The sequence below is a fragment of the Eumetopias jubatus genome, unplaced genomic scaffold (genome assembly GCF_037043125.1).
Source record: "Eumetopias jubatus isolate StellerSeaLion01/CBP00866 unplaced genomic scaffold, mEumJub1_p1.0 scaffold_14, whole genome shotgun sequence".
NCBI lineage: Eukaryota > Metazoa > Chordata > Mammalia > Carnivora > Otariidae > Eumetopias > Eumetopias jubatus.
In genome coordinates, this window is record NW_028274820.1 from 105,627,377 (window position 1) to 105,651,472 (window position 24,096).

At 54.5% G+C, this 24,096-nt stretch overlaps 1 protein-coding gene across 1 annotated transcript in view; it reads left to right on the forward strand.

Annotated features, from left to right (window-relative positions):
• DPP6 (dipeptidyl peptidase like 6) overlaps positions 1–24,096 on the forward strand; it is a 719,037-nt gene that overhangs the window by 599,512 nt on the left and 95,429 nt on the right. Inside the window, exons 9-10 of the mRNA XM_028089214.1 lie at positions 17,296–17,450; positions 19,939–20,036. Coding sequence (XP_027945015.1) covers positions 17,296–17,450; positions 19,939–20,036 — 253 coding nt within the window. The remainder of the gene's footprint in view (positions 1–17,295; positions 17,451–19,938; positions 20,037–24,096) is intronic.

The window sequence follows — 24,096 nt, forward strand, 5'->3', positions numbered from 1 at the left end:
TTACCCCTTCTCTCTACCCTCTGGTGAAACTATCTGCTCTAAAGGAATGAGCCTGATTTTCTTTCTTTTACCCCTGTTTCCCTTTCTTTGTATAAAATTTGCCTTATTAGTATAACTTTTCTCTTTGCTAAGAGCTGCCCTTGGGAAGGTGCAGGTGGGTGAAATGGCCGCTCAGCTTCTCCACGTCGGGGCAACCTGAACTTGGACGCACAGAGAAGACTTAGGTCTTGTCACTGATCCTATGACCAGTGAACAGAAGCAGCAGACTGGAGGAGTCAGGTTTCAGGTCAATTCACATTCTTGCTTAGCTCCCCAACCCTGGAAGAGGCTGTCCTGGAAAGGTCAAGCAGAGGGAGGTTGCCGCCATTGTGTTGCATTGTCCTAAAGTGCTTCTTGCATTGGGCAGAGGTCAGACATGCCGGCCTGGTGTCTCAAACGGCACAAGCTTGTGACTCTGAGCCCCAAGCACACCCAGAGCCCGGGGACCCAGAAGTCTTCAGGGAGGCAGAGCGTCTGCTCCCTCTCTGCTCAAGCTAATGAACCAGAGTACATTCCATGCAGGGCCAAGAATTGTCCACTCAATGGAAGGTGGACACCTGAGCCCGGCAACTCCTGGATGCTGGCTCTACCCAAAGAAGATGTGACCTTTCAGCTCCTGATGAAAAAAATCCATCCAGCATGTTGTTCTTTTTATAGGAATAAGGGCATCTGGCACTTACTTCATCAAAAGAAAACCCCAGCCATGTGTGGACACTAAGCATGTGAAGTGTTGGGATTTTAAATAGATGTCCCTGGGAAGGCGTCCAGCCAGGCGGCTGCCACGTCACTTCTTGGAGGAAGCAGGCTCTGCCTGGCCCCCAGGACAAGACTGCCGGACTACTGAAGGTTCGGGACCAACTCTTTCTCTGCTCCACACCATCATTTTTTTTAATTCTTTTATGTGTTCAGCTCAGACTGTCTCAATCGCACTCTGGTCTCCCTTTCTCCCCATCACAGGGTTTCCGTTAAAGGTCAGCTCCCCCCCAGCTCCAGGTGGTCGCCCCTCCGATCCTGTGTCTCCAGACAGGTGGGAGGGCTGTGAGGATTTTGCATGTAACAAAGTCCATTCCCTAAGGAAGATATTCCAGGACTCAGTAACGGCCCCTGTGCCCCTCACTTACTCAGGAGTTGCACGCCAAGCCTCTGCTCTGGGCCTGGCATTGGTTAGTCACTAGGAGAACACGGTGCCCAGCATAGCGTGGGCCTTTATGGAGTGGAAGGAAAGGAGGAGATGAGGGAGGTACGCGATTCAGACCTCCCCTCCTGGGATGGACACACGGCAGCTGCTTGGGAAGCTCGGACTCTCCTGTGAGACAGTGCTCCCTCACATCACCAGGTGCGAGTTTGTGCACTGACCCTGCACCAGATCCCCCAGGGTCCTCGAGGCAAACAAGGATGCTCGATGATCTGGACCTGCCCGCAAGAAGTTTATATAATGCAAGATGGTATTTAATCAAGTCCTGATTATGTGGCACAAGTCTTCAACACAATTTAGACACTTTGGGCAGAATGATATATTCTGATTTAAGACTACAAAACATGAAAATCAGAAAACCAAGCAGCTGTTGAATGTATTAATTCAAGAGTGCTTTAAACTTTTTCCCAAATGTCCTTCCATCAAGATATTACCAGTACATGGTCTCCAGTCTCTTTTTCGGTTCCTCTCCTTCACTAGATCCTGCAAGATGTGACCCAGCATAAGCTCGTCCTGCTGGGGAGACTGACAAAGTCGCTAGGGGAGAAGCTGATGATTAGGACGTTTGTGCCTGTCTCCCTACACGGTCCCCTCCCTGAGGAGGGTACACAGAAGACAGGCGGGGCGTGTCCTGGGCTTCCCCATCCAGCTCTGATGGACAAAGCCTTCCCTCCCATGTGCCAGGGCATGGAGGGTGGGCGCCAGCTGAGCTGGACCCTCCCGTAGGGCTCTGTGGCTCCTCCCAGGGGTCAGCCGTTCTGCACTCCTGGCCGGTGGCTTCTCCACCCGCCTTGGCATCTAGGAGGCCCTGGCAAGGGTGTCAGGGATCCCAAGGACTCTGGAACTTAGGGACAGGAAGACAGACCTCAGTGCTTGGCACCTCCTCCCCAAAATACTCAACGCGCCAGAAATTCTCCTTTATCCCGAAGACAAATTCAGGTGTCCGTGGACCCTTCAGGGAACATAATGTACCACACTTTGAAGACCATGTGCATTAAAATAAACTGAAGCCAGACATGAGAGAGAAAGCATCACGGGGGGTTATGGCTGAGATCCGCGGAAGCGGAGGCGGTGGTTTTCCTGACGGCCGCACTCAGGCCAGTGGCTCTCCTAGCTCGGCTCTGCCGTGTCATCTCAGCACGTGCCGGTGCAGGCTCTCTCTGTGGGCCGGGGTTTTACAGAATTACTTTCGTTTCATTATAGTGTTTAACCGAGTCTGGAAAAGTCATCATTAAGGGAAAGTAAGGCTGAAAGGGGAATTGAAAACCACATACAAGAAAGGAAATAACCTTTGCAGTGTAATGGGCCTTCCTTGACCCTGGCTCACACGGTGCAGGAATGGAAAAGGGACGGATGCTTTCCGCCCTGAGACCTCCCAAAGCAGGCTGGTATCCACACAGAGGACATGAGCCAGAGAGGAGGTGGGAGTGCGTGTACGTGTGTGCTTCCGTGTGCGCGTGCGTACTTGTGTGTGCGGGTGTGTACGTGTGTGTGAGACAGAAAGGCGGATTCCAAGTAAGCTGCTTAATTAAATACCTACTTTAACAAGAGTGTGAGGACTTTGAGTATACTTGTGCCGAATGTCACTGTGTCCTTCTGGTGTTGCTGGGTCCTTAAGGCCCTGCCCTTCCTGTACAGAGTAAGGGACCCCTCCCTATCAGAATGCGGCGTGACCCACACTTGCAGCAGCTCATCTGGCTCATCCACACATGTGGGGCCGAGGGCACCATCCAAGGCCGTGGGCGGCCCACCCACAAAATTTCTTGAAGATTTCCTACTTAGAAGACCCCAGCTGCAGAGAGAAGCATTTGTGTCCTTCCCCCGCTCCAGTATGAACAGAAAGAGAACGGGAGAAGCCACAGATGAGCAGCCGGTGATGTAATGAAAATCTGTTCGACCCATCCCGCCATGGAACAGAACATCAAACTGGGGACTTCATGCCTTCCTCACTGGAGACGTGGGAGGGACACTGCCCTCTGGTGGCGGGCTGGGCATACCGGGCGCGGGGTCCAGGTGCAGGTGCTCTGGGTGTGGATGTGCCAGGCTTGGCCGATCGCTCCGATGATAATGAGATGCTCGCAGTGTGTAATATGCAAATCACACAGCACTGATTAGCCAGGGGGGCTGTGAGCCTTGCAAGGTAAAAGCTCCATTTGCCTCCTGGCTTGACGTTCACCGATTTCTTTTTTAACCCCCCATTTAATTCTGCTCCGGCACCTTGGATAAAATATTTAGTGGCAGAGAAAAGGCAGCAGATGCGAGCAGGAATAAATAAGATTTTCTGTATTTAGAATGAGGCCATTTATTTTTGAATACAGATCTATCAGGCATGTTATTTATGTCTTTTGCAATTTTCCAGGACCCAGATTCCTCGGGGCGCTTTGGTTTTCTCCAATATACATAGTAGTGGGGGTGTAGGGAGCAGGCCCTTATTAACAGTCAGAACCCATGAGCCACTTTGTTTAGGAATGACCAGAGCCCCGTCTCACTGCATTGCATTTTCATCTGCATCTTGCCTCATTCAAAGATGACCGTCTGCAATACTGATGTTACTCGGGCGGATGGGTTCTCCAGACGCTGACGCCTAAGCTCCCAGCCTGTGAGCAGCCCGGCAGAGGAAACCGGCTGTAGCCTCGCTCTCTGCTGGTCCGCCCAGCAGTGTGGTGGGCCCAGAAGAGAGACTAAGCCGGGCTGTGCCCCTGTCCTGGGATTCTGGGTCAGTGACCCAGTTTCCACTCTGCCAGCCCTCAAAACTAGCTTTCAGCAAGCTGTCAACATCCTCGGGCCTCAACCTCCTCCTCTGTGAAATGGGGTAACAGACGCAGTGGTCCCAGTGGACGGGTCCTAGCCTCTGGTGTGCTGTGAGCGTCCAGTCGAGAGTAGGACAGGCTTTGTACCAGGCTGAGGGCACCTGCCCGGCCCATCCCCCTGGATCCTGGGGAAGCTCAGAGGACTCAGGGCACCTCAGCACCAAACTGGGGTGTCAGCTGGCTGTGGTTACTGTTATCCTCAAGGAGAGAAGAAGAAACCAAGTGGGAGGAGGATGAGCTCGGGGCACCGGTGAGTGAGGGACTGTGCGAGAAACCAGCGAACATTCTACACCTCAGCGTCGTGGGAACATCCAGGAGGACGTGGCTTCGCTGGTCTCTCTTCGGAGGAAGGCACCTCCCCCCTGAGCTCCAACGGCACAACTTAGACAGCTCACCAGGAGGCATCCTGCTTTGTCGGACCAGAATCCTGCCGGAAGCCCGAAGCCCCCAGTCCTTCAACTGGGGCGATAAGGCCGCCCTCCCCACGAAAGGGAGAAAGCGGAGCTCCCGCGTTCGAAGTGAGGACGGGGCCCATGTGACCAGCCTGATCCTGTTGGGGGGCTTGTTAACGAAGCCCCTCCTTGTGAGATTCCCCCAAGCTTGTGCTCTTCCGCTGGGAGAACCCCACCACAAGGACTAGAAAATATTTCCCAGGCATCTGGAAATTTCTACCTGCAATTATTTTATTCACACAGTGATTGTAACAGCCAGGATGGTTCCTGCGCCTTGGCTTTGGACCACACTCAGCCACAAAGCACGAGGAGAAAACAGAGCACAGCGATGGTTTGCTAGATTGTAGGCTTCTGTAAGCTGGTTAGATTTTGGCCAAGGGACAATTCACTGGGGCTGCTGCTCTTCACTATAAAAAGAAGCGAAAATTTTCTGCCGACCACTGCACAAAATCGAACAGAAGATTCATACAGCTGATCCTTAAAACAAAACTAAAATGTACTCTTTATCTTGGAAACAAACTCCCTAGGAGGATGAGAAACAAATCATCAGAGCTCTTCTCTGACTCCGGTGTGAGCTCCCGGTGGCCGGAATGGCGTGTCCCGCCCGCTTATCCTGGGGGCTGCGGGAGCTCGCACCTGCCACTGCGTTCGCAGCCGGTAAGTCCATGATCACCGTACAGGGTTACCTCGGAAGGGACGTGCCGCAGGAGGAAGGGGACAGGAAGTCCCGGCCGTGCCCACCGAACACGGAGACACCACGAGCTCCCTCAGAGGCCTGGCCCCTCGGCACCGTCTCCCGGGCCCGCGCTGTGCTGGGGGCAGAAGCCCATCCCACCGTACTCTGCGCCGTCCCGCTCCGTCTGCATTCGCCTCCCAGCGCCGTCTGCCTGGCGGTGTAGATGTCTTGCTCCACGAACTGGACCAGAAATCACAGGCTCTTAGAATGTGGCAAACTCCCAACTGTACAGAAGTGGGAGCTGAGCGTCCCGTGAGGTTGGCGTCCTGATCAGAGCAAGGGCTTGGAGTCTGGCAGCCTCGACTGTGTCTCCCACCTAGCGGCCGTGTGAGCCCCAGCACGTCGGTCCCCGTGGCCAGCTGCGGCGTCCCCATCGGCGCCACAGGTGATGATCGTGCTAACAGGTGTGGCGCCGTGCGGCACCGGTCCTGTCTTCGGCACTCGGCAGACTGCAGGTATGAGTGCGTGTGTTGTCGCTGTCAGAAAGCGCCGTAGGTTAGTAAAACCTGGAACAGTTTCTCTTCTCTGACACCGAGTGAGTGGCCACGGTCCTCGTAGGAGCCAGCCTTCATCTCTGCTTGTTAGTACCGGCCTGCAGAACAGGGATTTGGAGACAGGGCGTCATGATCGGTCGACACTCCAGTCATGTCTGTGTAACGTACGGGAAGATGTATCATGGAAAGCAAAGCACCTCACACACCACGGGTACCATCGAGGCTAAAGTGTAGCAGCTGCCTTGCCGAGTGTCGTGGCACCAGCGTGGGTCCGTTTGTCGTCTAAGTTATGGATTTATTACAGTAATGAGAATGGATGGAGGGAGGGTAGGGGCCCTAAGCGGACAGTGGTGTCTGGTCTGCTTGGGTACTGGGTCTTGGATGAAGAGGAAGAGCGGGCGCTTCCTCAAGGAGGGAGCAGCCCACCTGCTGCTGGGGGGGGTGGAGCCACAGAAAGGGGCAGTGGGGGACCCGGGTCGGCCCGGCGTGGGGAGGCAGGTTAAACAGAACCTGCTCTTCCCGTCTTGACAGTGTTCGCGCCTGTCCCGGCCCACACCATGCTCCTTGAGATTAAGGGACCGCGGAGCTCACATCCCCAACATTCTCAACACCGCAACGTCATGGGAATGTCTTCATAAAAGCTCTCACTGGAGCCATGACCCTGTGGCACATCGTGCAGTGGGCCGTGCATGAGGGGGAGAGGGGCAGCACTATGACCTTGAGGATTTGCAAGGACCTTTCTGCACTTGGTCTCCCTCCAACTTCTCACAACTTTGCTCTTTCCATTTTGTGGGTGAGGGATGTGAGGGCTTGAAGGCCTTGTTTAGGGCCGTGGGTCGGTGCCTGGTGGGAATGTACCCATTTCTGTGACTTGCTGCGGCGGGGGGGGGGGGAGGTGTTAATAAGAGCAGGTTTGCTGTGCATGCATTAATTCCGGATGGCCCATAGTTTTCAAACTTCAGGCCTTGCCCCAGTCGTGCAGCTCCGTGAGGTAGGATGGTGTTGCAGAGGACAGATGCTTTAATGAAAAGGGGTGATACGGTGTAGGAGAGAAATGGTAAGAACGGGAATATTTCTGGGCTTGGGTGTGTGTGCACGTAATGGTGGGTGATGGTCCAACACAGTGGTGGCTGTCGTCACAGACCATTACAGAGGATGACACCACCCGCGTGTAGGATGGCAAAGGGAAGCCCGTTGGTAGGGGAACAGCCTTTGGGGAGGGGCTCCGTGGGGTTCCGTGTTCCCGCCACAGGGCGTTTCTCCAAGGGTGGGTGGTGGAGCCACAGCCCACAGAGGCGTGGACACAGGGTCAGGTTTCTTTCAGCCAGGACCCCCTCTTGGGCCCAGCCAGCTCCCAGAGCTGCCTGCTCCTGAGCCCCTCGCTTCTCTGTGACAGCCAGACCCAACAGCGCTGTGGTTCTGATGAGCAGGACATGCAGAAGGCAGGAGAGGGTGGGAAGGCAAATGCGCCGCTCTCGGGGTGATGCTGGCTGTGGGGGGCAGGACCATACACAGGGCAGGGCTGCCGAGTGGCAGGGGTGTGTTTCTGGCACCTTCTGATCCTTCCTCGAGCTCTGAAGTGCACTGGTATACACCGGCACGCAAAGGTGCGCCCTGGTGGGGGCCCCACTGAATCAGCGACTTCCGGGAAGCCGGCAGGTGTTTCTCACTTGCGGTTACCTCTCCCGGGTCGAATCGATGGAGTCATGCCCCTCAGGCATTCGGCAGCCAGCACCGCAGTGGCTTTAAAGGAAGGGGTGGGATGGACTCCGAGCATGGTCCCTGCCTCTCGTTCGTTCTGTCCCCCTGGAAAGGGCTGTCCGGCTGAGGCCTGTGGTCAGGTGCCCATCTGGACCGGGTGACCTCACGTCCTTGGCCGACTGCACAGCGCAGAGCTGCAGTGACCGTCCGGCCAGTTCAGGGACACGGGTGGGCTGTGAGGACGGCTCGGCCCCGGGCTCCGGGGTGTGCCTGGTCCTCCACCCTCCACTTCTCCTCCTCCATCTGCACCCTAGAAACAGCACGGCAGCGCCCCTTCTCTGTCAGATTCCTCCTGAGCTCTTTCCCCGTGGTCAGGATGTGTCTGCCTGAGTCGGAAGGCAGACTCTTGTTCTTTGAACAGCAGAACCAAGAGTAACTAATAACTTGATGTTGTTGGGTATGGAAACTGTTCTGAGTGCTGTTTATAATTTACAGTTAAGTAGCCTTTTCCTCTTTTAGAAAAGCAGAAGCTTGAGACCTAATTCCCTGTCTCATACATGTTGTTTCTGATATCCATTATTTTTAAAATATGTTTCCACTGATATTAAGAAATAATTATGCCGAATATCTGAAACTGATTAAGGGGACTGTGCTCCGTTAGGATTTTCTTTGAAAATATGTTTAATAATGAGCTTTTCTGCAGTGTATTGTCAGAGGAAATATTCTCATGACACAACTTTAAAGCGAAAGCCAATGTATAATAGGAATGTTACATATCATTTTAAGGCTGTAATTTTGCTTTGCGGTGAAAAACTCTAACTTTCCGAAGAGGACAAAATAAAGTCAGTACTTTGAAAAGAAACCTTTATAAATACAAACTGTGGTAAATCCCGGTTGGTGGCTAAGTTGCTAGCCAATTAAAATTCCAATTTCAGAATCTCAATCAGTTTTAACTTTCTTGTGAATATTAACAGGATGATCAGCTTTGGCAAAACACCAGGAAGAAAGCTGTAACTGTCCAAGGAAATTAAAAATCATTACAGGGCTGGTAATATATTTTACCTGAGACACTAAACCAATCACTGTATAGATTATTAAATTAATATCAAACTCAGTTAGCATATTATGGCAGCACACTCTCTTTTTTTGAAATTGAACGGATTTCAGGAGCTGAATTTAAAACAGTGTCTGGCCAGTGCCAGGGCGCAAGCGGCAGGCTGTCTCAGCGCTATTCTGTAAGAGCATCGGATCGGTGATGTGAGACCGGCTGGACACGCCTCTGGCCACGCTGATCTTCGTGTCATTTTTGGTGGATGCACGGGGTCTGGGACCCCAGGGGCCCGGGGGCGTGGCGGCCGGCGGTAAGACAGCGCAGCGGGCGTGGAAGGACACCGCAGGCAGACGTGGGCGCCTTCAGCATTCTCCACGGATCCACTCTCTCACCTACTAGCTCTGTGGTTGGAGCAAATGATTTAAACTTTTCCCCTTGAATGTCCTCAAGGGAGAAAGGCTAGTAATGGTAGGTACCCGAGGTGTCTGTCTCGAGGATTAGGGGAGCACCTGCTGAAACAGGCCCGTGCGCATTTGCCTGTGCGGTTTGGCAGGAAGGAGAGAAGAATCGTTGTGGCCCAGACCTGCAGTCAGGGGTCACGGCCACATGTTTCCTGCGCCAGGGACAGCCAGTTGCGGCAGCCTTCATCGGCTTGCCTTCTACCTTGAATCAGCCCTGCCTTCCCAAAGTTGATCCTCACCACCTTGTTTTTATTGTAACAGTTGGGAGGACTTGGGGGGAGATGAGTTTGCTGGGATTGTTTTGTTACAGAAGAAACTTCGTTTGTGCAGATGCTTTACAAAGTGTGCACTGAAAATCCCGACGACCTTCTTGGCCCTGACTTTCCAGCGTGTCCCCCGCAGTTTGTCCTAGCGAGGCCGGGATAACCCGCTGGGACGCCGTAGGGAAGTGTGGCCATTTGCTCTTTGGCCCTCGAATCACCAAGACCCACAAGGGTGACCCGTGATGAGTTCCCCCGACCTCGAGGCTGTTCCGTGACCAGATGCCCGGGCTCGCCAGGCACCAGGCCAGATAGCTGGGCAGCGTCTCCCGCTTGATCACTTGGTCGGTCTGGTTCTAGGCCAATCTCCTGCTCGCATTTCTTCTGCTCCCTCGGTGGGCCCTGCTATCTGTCCCCTGATGATAGACGGTAGCTGGCACTATAGGGCACAGACGCCGGGTATTTACTACCGTAAACTCTTACAACAGCCCGACGAGGTAGATACTGTTACCATCCCCATTTACAGACAAACTCAGGTCACACAGCTGGCGAGGGGCGGGCCCAGAATTTGGATCTCCTGAGCCCAGCTCCAGAGTTCACCCTCCTGAGCACTGCGCACCCAACCTCTCTAGGGCGGGACGCTGTTGCCCAAAGCCCTGTCTCCTCTTCAGTCCCTCTCCAGGAAGCCTTCGAGGATGGTCCTCGTCTACCGTCTCCGTCCCCTTTGCGACACTTGGATTTGGCCCAGCTGCTACTCGCGAACTAATCTTAGGGAGAACAAAGGAGAATGAGGTCGGCCCCGGTCAGCATCGTCCTTCCCTTTGACCTCTCGTCCCTCTGGGGGACGGAGGCAGCCTCTCTCCTGCGCACTGGGTGTGCGGGGATGGGCAGAGTATCTGCAAGAGCCCCTGCCTACCGCCCCCTGCTCCAAACCTGCAAGCTCCCCCTTCTCTCTGCAACACCTCCCTTTGCTTCTTAGGGTCTTGCATGATGGTTAAATGTACACAGTCATTTTGGAATAAGAGCACCTTCTTACAGCGGCCGCCGCCACGGAGGATGTGGGAGGGCATATTGTTCAAGTGCTGTTCTTCCAGATCCTCCTAAGGGTCTTGCCTCTTCTGTTGGTCAGAGCCTTCTGGCAGAAGCCAGTTGTCTTTTCTGTCCTCCAGAGCATGCGTAGAGTCGCGGGGATGGGAAATCCTGGACACACAAAATAGGAATGTTGACACCAAACAAGGGCTCATGATTCCACTCGGTAACACCAGGATGTTTAGGGCTGCGGAGTTCGCCAGAGGCCACATGTCGTGTGAAGTTAGCCTCCACTCTGCTGGGAGTTTGGTGTACAGATCAGGAGTGGCCGAGCAGGAGGCGGCTGAGTGGCGCCTGAGTGTGCGTCCTGAGCACGCCCCAGAGGCGGCTGAGTGGCCCCTGAGTGTGCGTCCTGAGCACGCCCCAGAGGCGGCTGAGTGGCCCCTGAGTGTGCGTCCTGAGCACGCCCCAGAGGCGGCTGAGTGGCGCCTGAGTGTGCGTCCTGAGCACGCCCCAGAGGCGGCTGAGTGGCGCCTGAGTGTGCGTCCTGAGCACGCCCCAGAGGCGGCTGAGTGGCCCCTGAGTGTGCGTCCTGAGCACGCCCCAGAGGCGGCTGAGTGGCGCCTGAGTGTGCGTCCTGAGCACGCCCCAGAGGCGGCTGAGTGGCCCCTGAGTGTGCGTCCTGAGCACGCCCCAGAGGCGGCTGAGTGGCGCCTGAGTGTGCGTCCTGAGCACGCCCCATGCTCCTCTCGGACCCCCACTCCTGCAGGCAGTGCCCATGTGGCCAGGCTCACTTTCAGGCTGTTCTAAACTCACACGGTTTTCTAGTAAATGCAGCCTTGGCAAAGCCCTGCTTATAGTTAGTGGTTACTTTTTCAAGACTCGGGAAACAGCATGGCGTTCAGTCTGGTGACCTGCCTCCTAGAATCGGCTCAAAGGAAGCTTAGTGAACATCCAAGTCAGGGCCCCAAGCAGTCAGGGTGGGGAAACGGGCGGTGGCACTATGTCAGCAAGCCCACGAATCCGTGGTCACACTTGGTTATACGTGGAACCCAATACATTGTACGTCACAGGACATTTAAATATTTGTCCAGTATGTCAGATGCTCTGGTGATGAATGGAATACAGTTTATTTTTTAAAATATATTGAGCATTTCAAACTGAATTAAAATGTGGTACCTGCCTTCTATTTCTGTAAGAAGGGACGCTCACATTCAGAAAGGGGAACTGATCCTCTCTCTTTACAGTCGAGGGAAAGGGGCCTGGAGGGCAGCTCAGAGGCAGAGTCCAGCTCCCTGCTGGCAGCGCAGGCCCCTAGAAGTAGCAGGTGGAAACCAGGCCTTCTCCTGGGCGACACTATTTTTCTGTGGATTTTTCTCCCAAAGCCCCTTTTTTCTCGACTGGGACAGTGCCGATTTTGTGGGGCCTGAGCCGTGAGCTCCTGCAGCCCCGGGTAAGCCACGCAGGCCTCAGCCAGGTCTCCCAGGCTCAGCGCTCTTCTCTGCAGAAAGCACACACTCCAGCTCAGTGCTTACCTAACTTTGCATACGTTTGATTATCACTTGATTATCTCCCTGATGAGGACCCTCTTGTGTTTTAAATGCCTCCTTCACATCAGCACGGTAATGTGGCGAAAGGGAGGGGACGAGGAGACAGATTTGGTGAGGCTTTCTCTGCTAAGGAAATGAGGCATGCAGCTCAAGAGCATGGAGACTTCTTTACAGGAGCAGCCTGTCCCTCTGGACCAGCACGAGGCGCCGACCCCAGGGCCAGGCCACAGGACCCGCACAGAGACCAGAGACTCAAAGTCTCTGCTGCCTTCCCCCACCCCGAGCCTTATGAAACCCAGCTCCTAGTGGGGTCTGCAGCCTTCCTCGCGCTTGTCTGAGGCCCACTCGAGGACTCCTTCCCTCAGAAATAAACTTGAATTCAGACAGACAGCATCGTCTGGCTCAAGGGATTGTTGAATGAGTGGCGGTCCCAGTGGGGCCAGCGACTGGGGCTGAGTGCCTGTCCTGGCTGAGGTCGTGCGGGCAGAGCTTGGTGGCAAACACACCGTGTCCAGAGAGGGGGGCCAGACTGGCGCTTTGTACTGCCGGTGACTAAGTCTAAGAACGATTTCCCTAAACGTGAAGCTGTAGGAGGATTGAGTTGTGTGTAAAGTACTTACAACAGCGTCTGGCACACAAATTTCACTATATGGATATTTGTTAAACACAAGAGGATGTTCTTATGTCTGACCGGGGTGCATGGTCCCACGACGGCAAGTACCCAGCGTGTAGCGGAGACAAGCCAACCCCATCGGCCTGTTGGAGGCTGGAAGCCTCAGAGCTGGAGGGGGGGAGTGGGGAGTGGGGGGGGGGGAGTGGGGCCCAGCCCAGCACACACAGTGTCAGACCTGCGCACACGTGTGCACGCCGGGGAAGCAGGGGCACTGGCAGCCCCACCCGCTGTTCGGGCGAGGTAAACGGTACAGCACCCCTGCTGGGCAGGTCTCACTCAGAAATGCCGCCCACTGAGTTTCAGGGAAGAATTTGGCTGCCTTGGAGCCCCTAACTCAGGAGTGCACATCCTCCCGACGTGGGGCTGGCTGTCCGGCGACCGGCGTAGGCAGAGCCAGTCATAACCTTCCTGCGGCCGCCGAAACAAAATGCCACATCCTGGGTGGCTTTAAACCACAGAAATGTTTTATTTCGGTTCCATAGGCTGGAAGTCTGAAATCAAGGTGTCACGGGGCCGTTCTCCCTCCGAGACTCTGCGTAGAATCCTGCCTTGTCTCTCCCAGGTCCTGCTGGCTGGCAGCCCTTGGCGTCCCTTGGCTTGTAGACGACCCCTCAGCCTCTGCCTTTGCCTTCCCAGGACATCGTCCCCATCTGTCTCTGTGGCTCTTTTCCTCTCCTTACAAGGACAGGGGCCAGATGGGGATTGGGGCCCACCCTCCTCCAGGATGACCTCATCTAAATGACATCCGCAATGACCTTGTTTCCAAATAAGGTCACATTCCCAGTTACCAGCAGTTAAGACGCAGCATATCCCTTTGTATCATACGTGAGGGGCCCACAGTTCAACCACCACACACCTTTAAGGGGAACCTGTGGTTCTCCTGTTCGATAAGGTATACCCCTACAAATAATTTGGAAGCATATGTCACGTATACTGATAAAGCCAATGCCTACGGTTCCAAAATACAACACTTATTTGATCAGATACAGTGTATTGGTCAAATTGGTCACTCTTTTCTTTTAAAGATTTATTTATTTGAGAGACAGAGAGAGGGAGCAGGGGGGAGGGCAGAGGGAGAGGAAGAGAGCTGAGCACCGAGCCCAGCGGGTGTAGGGGGAATGGGGGCGCTCGATCCCAGGACCCCGAGATCATGACCTGAGCTGAAACCAAGAGTCGGACACTTAACCGACTGCACCACCCAGGCGCCTGAAATTGGTCATTCTTAACCAAAATGTACACCAAAGCCACTCCTGGAGCTTTTGCAGAAAAGACACCTGTGCCCTCCCCACCCCCGACCCCAACCCCAGCAAATACAGATTGTTCTGCCTGGAGTGGAGCACAGCATCTGTACTGAGAAGTGTGCACCACTCCCATGTGCTTTCCTGAGAACAGCCTAGTGACGCCAGGCTCCCACCATGGAACCGTGTGGGGTCCCCTCTCATGCTGCACCTGCCAAACACTCGGGAATACGTGAGAATTTCTCTTCTTTGCCCGATTGGCCTTTATCACCTTGAGGCCAAAGAGATTGTGTCCTTCCGGATAAGCCCTCAACATTGTTTGTCATAAGTAAATAACATTCACTTAGTGGAGTTGGCTTCTTTAAGATACGGTGACAAGAAGTGAGGAACGTTGGCCCATATCCTCCTATGAGCTTCAGCGCACGGAAAGAGCCTTCCACCCCTTGACAGGAGGGGCAGTCGTGACTAGTTAATGGCTCCAAATGTATTTTTCTTGTTTGATTCTAAAATGGTCCCTGGACAGGACAGGCAAGGTGGAAGCAAGGTCCAGCGTCCAGTTTTGCAAGTTACTCGTACTCGCTCAGAAGGGCAAGCTTCTTGTCCTGTTGCAAGGCAAGGGCTCATGCAGTTAATTTAGCTGGTGAGATCGTTTTTTTTCCCTCTGCAGAACTCTTTCCCAAAGCTGCATTCGGTTCATGGCATTTAAGCCAACTGCCTCACTAAGCTGGAGATCCTGAAGAAAATGTTTGCAGAATAGGGACATTCATAATTAACACAAAAATGCCAACATTTCATCTGCCCGGTCCTTCTGCCTTCAGTTCCTTATACTTCATTATCTCTTTAATGAGCAACTAACACACAGAAAAATAAAAATGCCAAGGAGCAGTGTGTTAAAGGGCATTTGGGGAAAGTAGGCTGCAAGCCCCCCGCCCCCAGGCATGTGTGGCCCAGCCCGCGTTGTCCATCGCCCCGCCATCGGCTGGAATCGAAGGGAACTAACATTTGCAACACACACGCCAGATATTTGTCATCCCTGTACTACGTAGTCTCTGAGTTACCTTCTGCCCAGCACATGCTACAGTGTGAAGTGACCCTTTTTTGCATCCAAAGTCTCTGCACGGCGCCTTGAACTTAGTGAAAGGCACTGGCATTTGTTGATGGAATGGACAGAAACAGATGACTCTCTGCCCAGAATCAGGCCAGGCCTTCACCGCATATTCATTCTCTCTCCTGAGGGCGAGTCTGGAAGCAGGATGCACAGAAGGGGTGGGGGGGGGGCAGTGAGAAGCTGGTTCCGCGCCCCCCCCCCCCGCCCCGGACACTGAGCATTGGGGGCCTGACGTAGGTGTGGTGCCATCCCTCTCGTTTCAGGGGATTGCTCTGGGCCCAAAGAGAAGAACAGAAGCATCTCTGCAGGGGTCGTGCTGGTGTTTGTTTTTTTGAAAACCTTCTTCATTTATAAAGCCTTTGCGCAGCCAGCCATTTCCCTACGGGGAGAATCCAGAGCTGGCCATGAGTTCACGTGTTGTGAAAACCGCTGATTTCGGGCAGACTCTGCCTCCTTCCCTAAGCCCCTTCAATTTCGCTCCCTCTCTGTGATGCCACTTACCTTGATTGGCTCCCTCCCCCAAGCCCTGCGGCGTGGAAGTGATTGAGCAGAATCACCCACAAATTGCATTGCAAATGGTGCCTATTTTTTTCCGTCAGACCATCTGCTGGAGTCTATTACTCACCATTCCACGGCGCCAAGCAGAGGAGTCAGGTGGCTCTGCAGTCACTTCTGAATCACCTCACTGCAAACTCACACCTGAAAGTCACTTTGCCGGCTGCCAGAGACGCTGGAAACTTACAGGCTCTGGAGAGGCAGCCTTCTTCCTTTCCTTTTGTTTTTAACCTCAGGAGACCTTTGGGCTTCTGTGGGCTCTGGATAAGCTTCTGAGCCCTTTCGCGGGCTGCCCCGAGATGGCAGGACACGGGAGGTGGGGCTGTTCGGGGCGGCGGCCGTGCCCTCCGTGGACAGAGGCTAAAACCGAGGACTCGGGGGCCTTTCACCTATTGCGCACTAAGCCCTGCTTTCAGACCGGGGTGCATGCGGGGGGCAGGAGTGCTGGGTGTTGGGCGAGGCTCAGCCATCTGGTGAGCAGCCGAGTAGCAAGCCCGCGTTGCCTTGAGTGGGGGCCTCCACCAGGGGGGCTGACGGCCTGGAGGAAGCACCTGCAAGGCAGGGAGGAGCTGTTTTCAGGGAGAATGGCGCAGGCATTGGGCCTCCTCCACCCGAGAGGCCAGGCCAGTGAGCCCGGGGGAGGAACATCTGCGCCTTCAGGCAGCCCCCACACCCAAGGGTTTGCAGCCTGCCCCGCTCGCAGGCCTGGACTTGGCCGTGGGCATCTCCACAGCCGGTGGCAGCAGGGTCCCCAGGACACGGCCATGAGCCCCGGTGTCCACTCTGTGGCCGTCTGACCCCCGCCCTTGCCCTCCCCCGTGTTCCTCTTCCTCTGCGGCCGGCTGTCCTTGCCTTGTCCCCACGTACAGTGTTGTCCCTTGTATCACGTGCGCTCAGGTCATCTGCTCGGCATGAGTTTGGGGCCCTCCACTGCCTCTCTGTCACCGCGGGCACATGGAGCCGGGGTATGGGACACACCTGAGAGCGACCAGTTCAGTGTGACTTGTGTTACGTGATCCTATAATTGTAGTGACCATTACTTTAAAAACAAATCTGGAGGGAAATCGTTGGCGATGCGTATAGATCATGTAAAGACAATCCCTTGACCTAAGAGCTGGGGTCTCTGGTCCCCAGCACCCTGACTTGGTACACTTGGGGAGTGAAAGCGGACTAGAACTGTTCTTTCTGGAGCGGATAACAGATCCCACAAAACTCATCTGTAGTTAAGACTCGTGTTAGCCAAGACACTTGGCTGCGATAACACAAAATAGTGGGGGGCACCTGTGAGAATTGTCATTTGCACTTCAGCCCCGTTGAAGATGGGGCCAGTTTGCTTTTCTGCCACAGCCAGGGAAATTCATCATTCCTTTAAGGCTGAGGAGTGTGCTGACTGTGGGACACGTTCTCCTTCCGCACAGCTGTTCCCGAGGGAACGTGTGTGCATGTGTAGGCGTGAGTCCCCAGGTGCCTCCTGCAAGCCGACCTGGGATTTTCTGGAGACAGCGTCCTTTCTCACTTGGTGCTACCTGGATGTGCCCTGCTACTGTGGGGACTGACTTCCTGTTGTTCTGCTTTTTAAAGCATCTTAAAATAATAACCTGCAGTGGCGCAATAATAATTCTATTCAAAAAGCATGTGTTGGGCTCAGAGTGTTCAAATGTGTGCAAAATAAAAATAAAGTTTTCCAGACCATGAGCTTCTGTTCAGGTGGACCTTGATTTATTGGGTTTCACTGGGGCTCAGTGGTCAGCACCGGGCATCTCTTGAGCCCCCAGGGAATGAAGGCATATCCAGGCACAGTGAAGACCACTCAAAAGGGGCAGAAGATCCATGTCCCCGAGGGAATGCCTGATGTGCTGGCCGCTCCCAGACGTGCCCACACAGCCCTGGTTCACACCCCTATGTGCCGTCTGTCTACATTTCTCCACTCTGTTTTCCCATAGAGGAGATTTTGAAGACTCACATCGCCCACTGGTGGTCTCCGGATGGCACGAGGCTCGCCTATGCCACCATCAACGACTCCCGCGTGCCCATCATGGAGCTCCCAACCTACACCGGCTCCATCTACCCCACGGTGAAGCCCTACCACTACCCCAAGGTAGGCGGGAGGAAACAGTAGAGCAAATGCTTTGCCTTGTCCATCCATAGCCCTGCCCCGGGCGACTCCAGACGTGGGGCTGTCCAGTCAGACGTGTTCTAAGCAATGTAGTCAACAGAGGCAAGAGTCAGTATTTCCCATTACGTTGCATTAAATGCCCATCTTTGTGGAGCTGAATTTGTCGGCAGGTTTATTCTGTTTTAAATAACTGAACGACCGTGAATCATTTGTCTGAGTTTCATTGGAACCAAAATAAATACATTACCTCCACTTATGATTCCCTGGAAACAACAATCCACCCTGCCTGCTCCTGGGGCACCCTGTCCTCAAATCCCTAGTTTAGAATTTGGCTCTGGGAGGTCAGAGGGATCTCTGTCTGCCCCTGGTCCCCTGGGTCCGGGCTGGGCTGTTTTGTGCTTGGTCCTGTTCTGACCCGGAGTCTCTGATTGCTTCCCAGGCCAAGTTGTTGGCCCAGAGAGCCTGCAGAACAGCAAGGGTGCAGTGGAGTGTGGAGGGGGTACAAACGTCTAAACCTTGCTTTGTTAGCGAATCGCAGCATCCTGGCACGAAGGGAGGACCTGATGCCAAATTTTCTGCAGCCCACTCAACTGGAGAAACGCTGATGTCTGACAGAGTGGATGCAGCTGCCCTGCTGCCCCTTGGCTTCACTAAACCATGCTAGGGCCCGGGGGCCAGATGGAGGCGAGCCATTCTCTGCCTGCACCTGCCAGGCGCTCACTTCCCACCTTGGGCCACCTTGGAAGGATCCCTCAGCCTTCTGCCAGCGAGCACTGAGCCCTGGCTCCCGAGCCATTGGAGGGCTCTGAGAGCTGATGCCAGGTGCCTTGTGCACCAGGGAAGACAAGACACGCCAGCCTGCAGTTTGCAGCAGGAGGGGCAGTGGGGGACAAGGGAGGCCAGTGAGGTGCATGAGCCCCGGGCCAGAGAAGGAAACGCCAGATGTACAGTCACCTCGGGCTCCGTAGCAGCAGACATTTACTTCTTACGGTCCTGGAGGCTCGGAGTCGGAGATCAGGGTGCCAGGAAGGTGGGGTTCTGGGGAAGGACCGTGTTTCTGGCTTGCAGACCCTGCCTTCCCTCTGTGTCCTCATACAGCTGAGAGCCAGTGAGCTCTGGTGTTTCTGTCTCTCCATATGAGGGCACGAATCCATCTTGGGGCCCCACCCTCATGACCTCACCAACCCTAGTCGCCTCCCCAAGGCCTCACCTCCAGATACCATCTCACTGGGGCTCAGGGCTTCGACACAGGAATTTTGGATTTGGGAGGTGGGGGACACAGGCATTCAGTCCACAGCTCTCTGATTGGTGTGGCCAGTGTCCAGGGAGGTCCCGTGTGGAGGAACAGGCCTCCTCTGGGGACATGGCCATTGTCAGCCATTCTGGGAGCGCCTAAGATAACACACCACGTGGGTTTGCCTGCGGACAGAAATTCTCTCACTCCTTTTTCAGCTGGTCTTGACTGGACTTAACTCTACATCATGTGGAAGACCCAGAGTTTTAGTTGGAAACCGTTAAATAATGCCAAATCTTTGGACCCCTCTACGCCCCACCCCACACACGCAGTGTGGCAATGGCCGCCCGGCCCCTCTAACCACCCAGGGATGCAGTGGTTTCCCTAGTGAACCCTTTTACGGGAGGTTCCCCAATTTAGGAGTGATGGCCCAAAAGCCATCTTGATTTTCCAGTGGTTTTCCAGTGAAGTCTGGGATATGGGTGAATTGGAATTATGAGACCCCAGGTGGTTCATATTTTAATGGAAAAGCATCCTATGCTAGCCAAGAGAATGCCCAGAATTGAGGTGTCACTTGCCCCGTGGTACCCTCTCCCAAATCAGAGGCATGAGTTGGTGACCCCACCGGACTCCTGTCCTGTGGTGGCGAACCTGCCATGTCTGCGTGCAGGGTGCGGAGGGAGCGAGAGTGTCCGCGAGACCCAGCGGTCCCGCTGACGAAGAATGCCCCCCCTTCCCCTTCCCCTTCCCCTTCCCCTTCCTAGCAGTGCTCTTCCCCTAGAAGAGGGAGCACGGTGGGGGGGAGCAGTGACGCAGAGCAGAACCCACCCAGCTTCTTTTCCAGGGACTTCCCTCCCGCCCCTGCTGGGCCACGGCCAGCATTCATCAGCCTTCTCCGCCGCGTGCCTCGCCGTCAGCACGCCACCTCTTGGTATCGCCTCCAGGAATTCCTTTCCTGCTCCTTGTCCAGTTCCCTTTCCGCCTCCCATGTTGATAGTCAGGAGGCACTAGGAGGCATGAGGAGGGGGTAGGCTTCCTGGGGAAGGAAGGACACTGGTCCAGTTATCTCTTGCCCTTTGTAAGTTTCTGTGCATGAGTGACCTGCTCTCAGCCAGGGTTGCTCAGGACTCCTGAGCCCCAGAGTCCTGCCTGTGCCTCCCCTGGGGAGGGATCCGCAGCAAGAAGACACCGCCCCACAGGAGAGCTTACTCACGTCTCCTCCCCTTTACTTCCCAGGCTGGATGTGAAAACCCCAGCATTTCCCTGCACGTCATTGGCTTAAATGGACCCACCCACGATCTAGAGATGATGCCACCCGATGATCCACGGATGAGGTCTGCTTCCTTTTCTCTGTTATGTTAAAAAAAATGAGATGAATGTTCATTTACAGGGTCCTTCCAGATTTATTTTGCTGCTAATTTAAACATCCAAGAAAAAGGTAACACTTTCTAAAGCTTTCGTGACTGCTTCATGGTTCAGTTTTCTGTGAAGGAACATCATTCAAACCAGCCCTGCTCTTGCTCACCTTAATCGGGAGCAGACTACGCTCCCCGGAAGGCCGGGCTCCTTGGGAAGGGGCATGTCTGGCCAGCTGCACAGCTCCAGCCGGGCGTACTGCCTCACGCAGGTGGGTGCTGCAGAACATCCGCTGCATGAACACATGCAGTCTTCACCCAGAAGGTCCACGTCATTGGATGCTCCGTAAATGGCGCCCCATTTAAGAGCATTACTTTAGAACATTTCTACACTTTGCTGGCTCCAGGAACCGGTGGTGAATCCTATTCCAATAAAGCCACATCTCCTAGTTGGTGAGCTAACCCGTGGAGGTGGTAGAGCAGTCTGACAAAGATAACTGTCCTGTCACCATTAACGTCTGGTTTGGGTAGTTTTGTTTGTTTGTTTGTTTGTTTGTTTAATCAAAACGATGGAGTAGATCTAGCTAAGTGAAGGGGACTCTGGTATCGGTTTCATCCTGTCCCAGATTTCAAACAGCCTGGGGACCGAGGATACTTCCAGAGCCCATTTACATCATCATTCAAGCTCTCTGTGGGGTGGGTATTGATGGGAGACTGAAAAAAGAGGAACCCAGTGTGCGGGCACCAGGACCCTCCCATTGACGGACCGTAAGCCCAGAAGAGGGCCCAGTGAAGCCGACAATGATGCATTCTGAGACTCAGCAGACTCCCACCCCAAATTTTGCCATAACTCTAGCTCAAGCTTTTACTATGAGTTTCAGAACTCCACCTTATTAGTGGCTTCCGGGCAGCTTCTGGAAGGGCAGGAGCCGTGGCCCCGTCCACTCCGGCGTCTCCACAGGCCTTCCCCGGGGCCTGGTGCTCGGGCACTTGGCACTGCTGGTCTTCTGTGAATGATGTGGTCTTCTCCCGCGGTGACTCCCTTAGTGAGACCCGTCTGCGCACACCTCACAAGCCTGAGCCGGTGCAGACTTCCATGGAGGTTCTTCCAACTTTCCCGCTCGGGGGAAAGTAAAATGCGGAGGTCCTCGGGCAGGCAGACCAAGCAGAGAAGTCTGTGCTCTATAAATATAAATCGCTCCTCACTGCCTGTCTCCTGCCCGGGATGGGTCTCCTCTGTGTCAGAGGGTCGCGGTGTCCCCAGAGGCTAATGAATCTGGCCCCCAAGAGCCAGTCTCGGGGTTCCCAGGGCTCTCCGTGTGCGCTGGCCGGCGGGGAAGGGGGGCGTTGAATCGATTTGGCTGATAATGCTTTTGCGGGGGTAGAAGGAAAGTTCAGGTTATTGCTTTGTCTTCTCTCCTAAAGATCCAGTATTTCATTGTTTCCCTCTCAGCCCCCATCCCTGCCAGGCCTCCCGGGGCCTGGTCCAGCAAACTCACCGAATTAATATGGAAAGTCACCTGGAAAATTTAAGCCATCTGTTTGAGTTAATTGAAAATCTCATTTAGTCAATTTGGTGATGCTGTTTCCGCAGGCTTGATTAGCTTCAAGGACAATGAAAAATTAGCCTCAGTCAGGGCTGGAAGTTCAGATGCTGGTTTCGGGTTTTCTGCTCTCATTTCGTGGGCGAAATGCAATAATGCACCTCATGTGCAATGTAAATCTGTAATGTGGGGAAGTCATGCTTTCTCGTACTTTCTCTGTCACACGGCCTTGAGATTGTTTCCGAAGTGGGCCCAGGTAGATCAGAAACCAGAGAACAAATGGGAGTGGACATGTATTAAGCAGTGACATTACCAGCTGTGCATAGTGGGGAACAAAGCGCGGAGCATCCGATGTGGGGACGGGGTCAGACCGAACGCATCGTTACGGGCAGCTGAATAACCGCGGGCTGAGTAGGGCCACCAAGAAGCGCGTGGTGTGGGGGATGCCGAGCTCGTGGGCGGGTGACAGCCCTCTCTTGAGCTGGGCACTATGACGTTTGGGGCCTGGTGACTCTTTGCTGCGGGGCGGGGGGGCACTGCAGGGTGCTCACAGCAGCCCCGGCCCCACCCCTCAGATGCCAGGAGCAACCCCCCCACCGAGTTGTGACTGTCCCCGTCTTGGCCAGATGTCCCCACCTGCAGAACCGCTGGTTCAGAGTGAAGGTTCTGCATTCAGATCCCAGTCCTGGGGCCTTGGGGAAGTGACTGCACCAGCCCTGCTTCGGGTCCCTCATCTGTAGGATGGAGATGAACATTACTAAGAGGACCGGTTGTAAAAATCAGATGACATGGTGCAGTCACCCCGTCTTGTGGCTGTTGGTACTCCCTGGAGGCTGGCTGGCAGCCCTCGGCTTCAGAACTGAGCCTCACCTGTCCTGGCAGCGGCTCACGTATCCAGCCACACCCTCAGCAGCTCCAGGTCGCGATGCTCTAGGCAAAGTAAATGAACATGTGCCGAGGATTTGATTGAACTCATTAGCTCCTTAGGAGAACGGGCAGGTGTTGGAACCAGAGCAGAGGCATTTGCAAAGCTGGGTGTATGTGAGCAGCTTAGCAGAGAGGAGTCAGGGTCAGTCTGCTGGGTGATAGATCCAGCGGGGCCCTCGACTGTGACCGCTGGGGATAGCTGATCCACCTGCTTACACCCGCGGGACAGGTCCCCAGTGAATCAAACGCAGAGCCCAGGGTTGCGCTGGAGGAATAATGCCCAGCGAGCTCATTGCCCCTTCACAGGTCTCAGACAAATCTGATAATCTCTAAATGGCTTTGCAAACTGGACACGGTCAGAACAGACTTCCCGATCTCCTTCCATGATCCTGCTGCCTCGGGTCAGAGCACCTCCATCCTCTGGTGCTCGGGCCTCTGACTTTCCTGTCTGCCTTGTGCAGGTCTTCCCCGACACTGCCCCCTCCCTCCCATCTCCTAGTGACCCCTGCTTGGGCCCTCCTAGACCACTGGCTCAGGACTCTCCCCGTCCCCTCCTGCCACCCCCAGAAAGCCGTTCCCTCTCCTGGCCTGTTGGGTGGCTGTCTATTCCTACATTCTTTTGTTCCCTTAAAATCATGAGCTGCTGAGGTCTGTTTTTCCGGGATTTAACATATCCCAGGCAGTTCCACTAGAAATGTGCTCTGGCAAGTAGCGCCGGGCAGGCTGGCGGCCAAAAATGACCCCTCTCATGTTGAGAAAGCCATGTCTCATCTTTCTTTCCTTCTCCGGGGACCCCACCCTATCTGCCCACACCAGAGCCACCCCACACCCTTATCCCACGTCTCCGTAGCCCTCCTCAGGGATGCACCTGAGCCCCCTTAGGGGGCTTGCACCTGCGCTCCATCTGCAGGGAAACCCCTCCCCTGTGGCTGAGGGGCAGCGCCCATGCCCTGTGGGTCCTGATCAAACGTGCTGCTTCCTGAGCACGCCCCGGTGACCTTGCTCAAGTCACAGCCCCACTCCCTCCTTTCCCAGCCTCAGTTTCCTTCCGAGCACTCATCCCAGCAGGATATTCTGTATACTTTGTTCACCGCGTCCTTTCCCTGCCTGCCAGCCAGAAGGAAAGTCCGGGAGCCGGGACTTGGGTCTGGAGCGGGGCCTGGAATGCCAGACAAGCTCAGGAAGGAAACCTTTGTCGATGGGCCAATGAACTGAACACGTAGCCAATAAAATCTCACTCCGGTAGGATTCTCGAAGATTGAGATTTCTTTGGTTGTTTGGTACCTTTCTAAGAACCAAGCGTTTAGCAATGTTTAGCCATTGACGGCTCCTGCCATCTTGAACATAGGATGCTGTAGGGAAGGCAGAACTTTCTCTCTTCCCATCTTAGGTTTTCAGATGGGACTCTTTAATGGCAAGATTTTGTTCCTTTTTTGGTTGAGTAATATTCCATTGTGTACATACCACATCTTCTTTATCCATTCATCAGTCCACGGACACATGGGCTGCTTCCATATCTTGGCTCTTGTAAACAGTGCTGCTATAAACACAGGGGTGCATGCATCCCT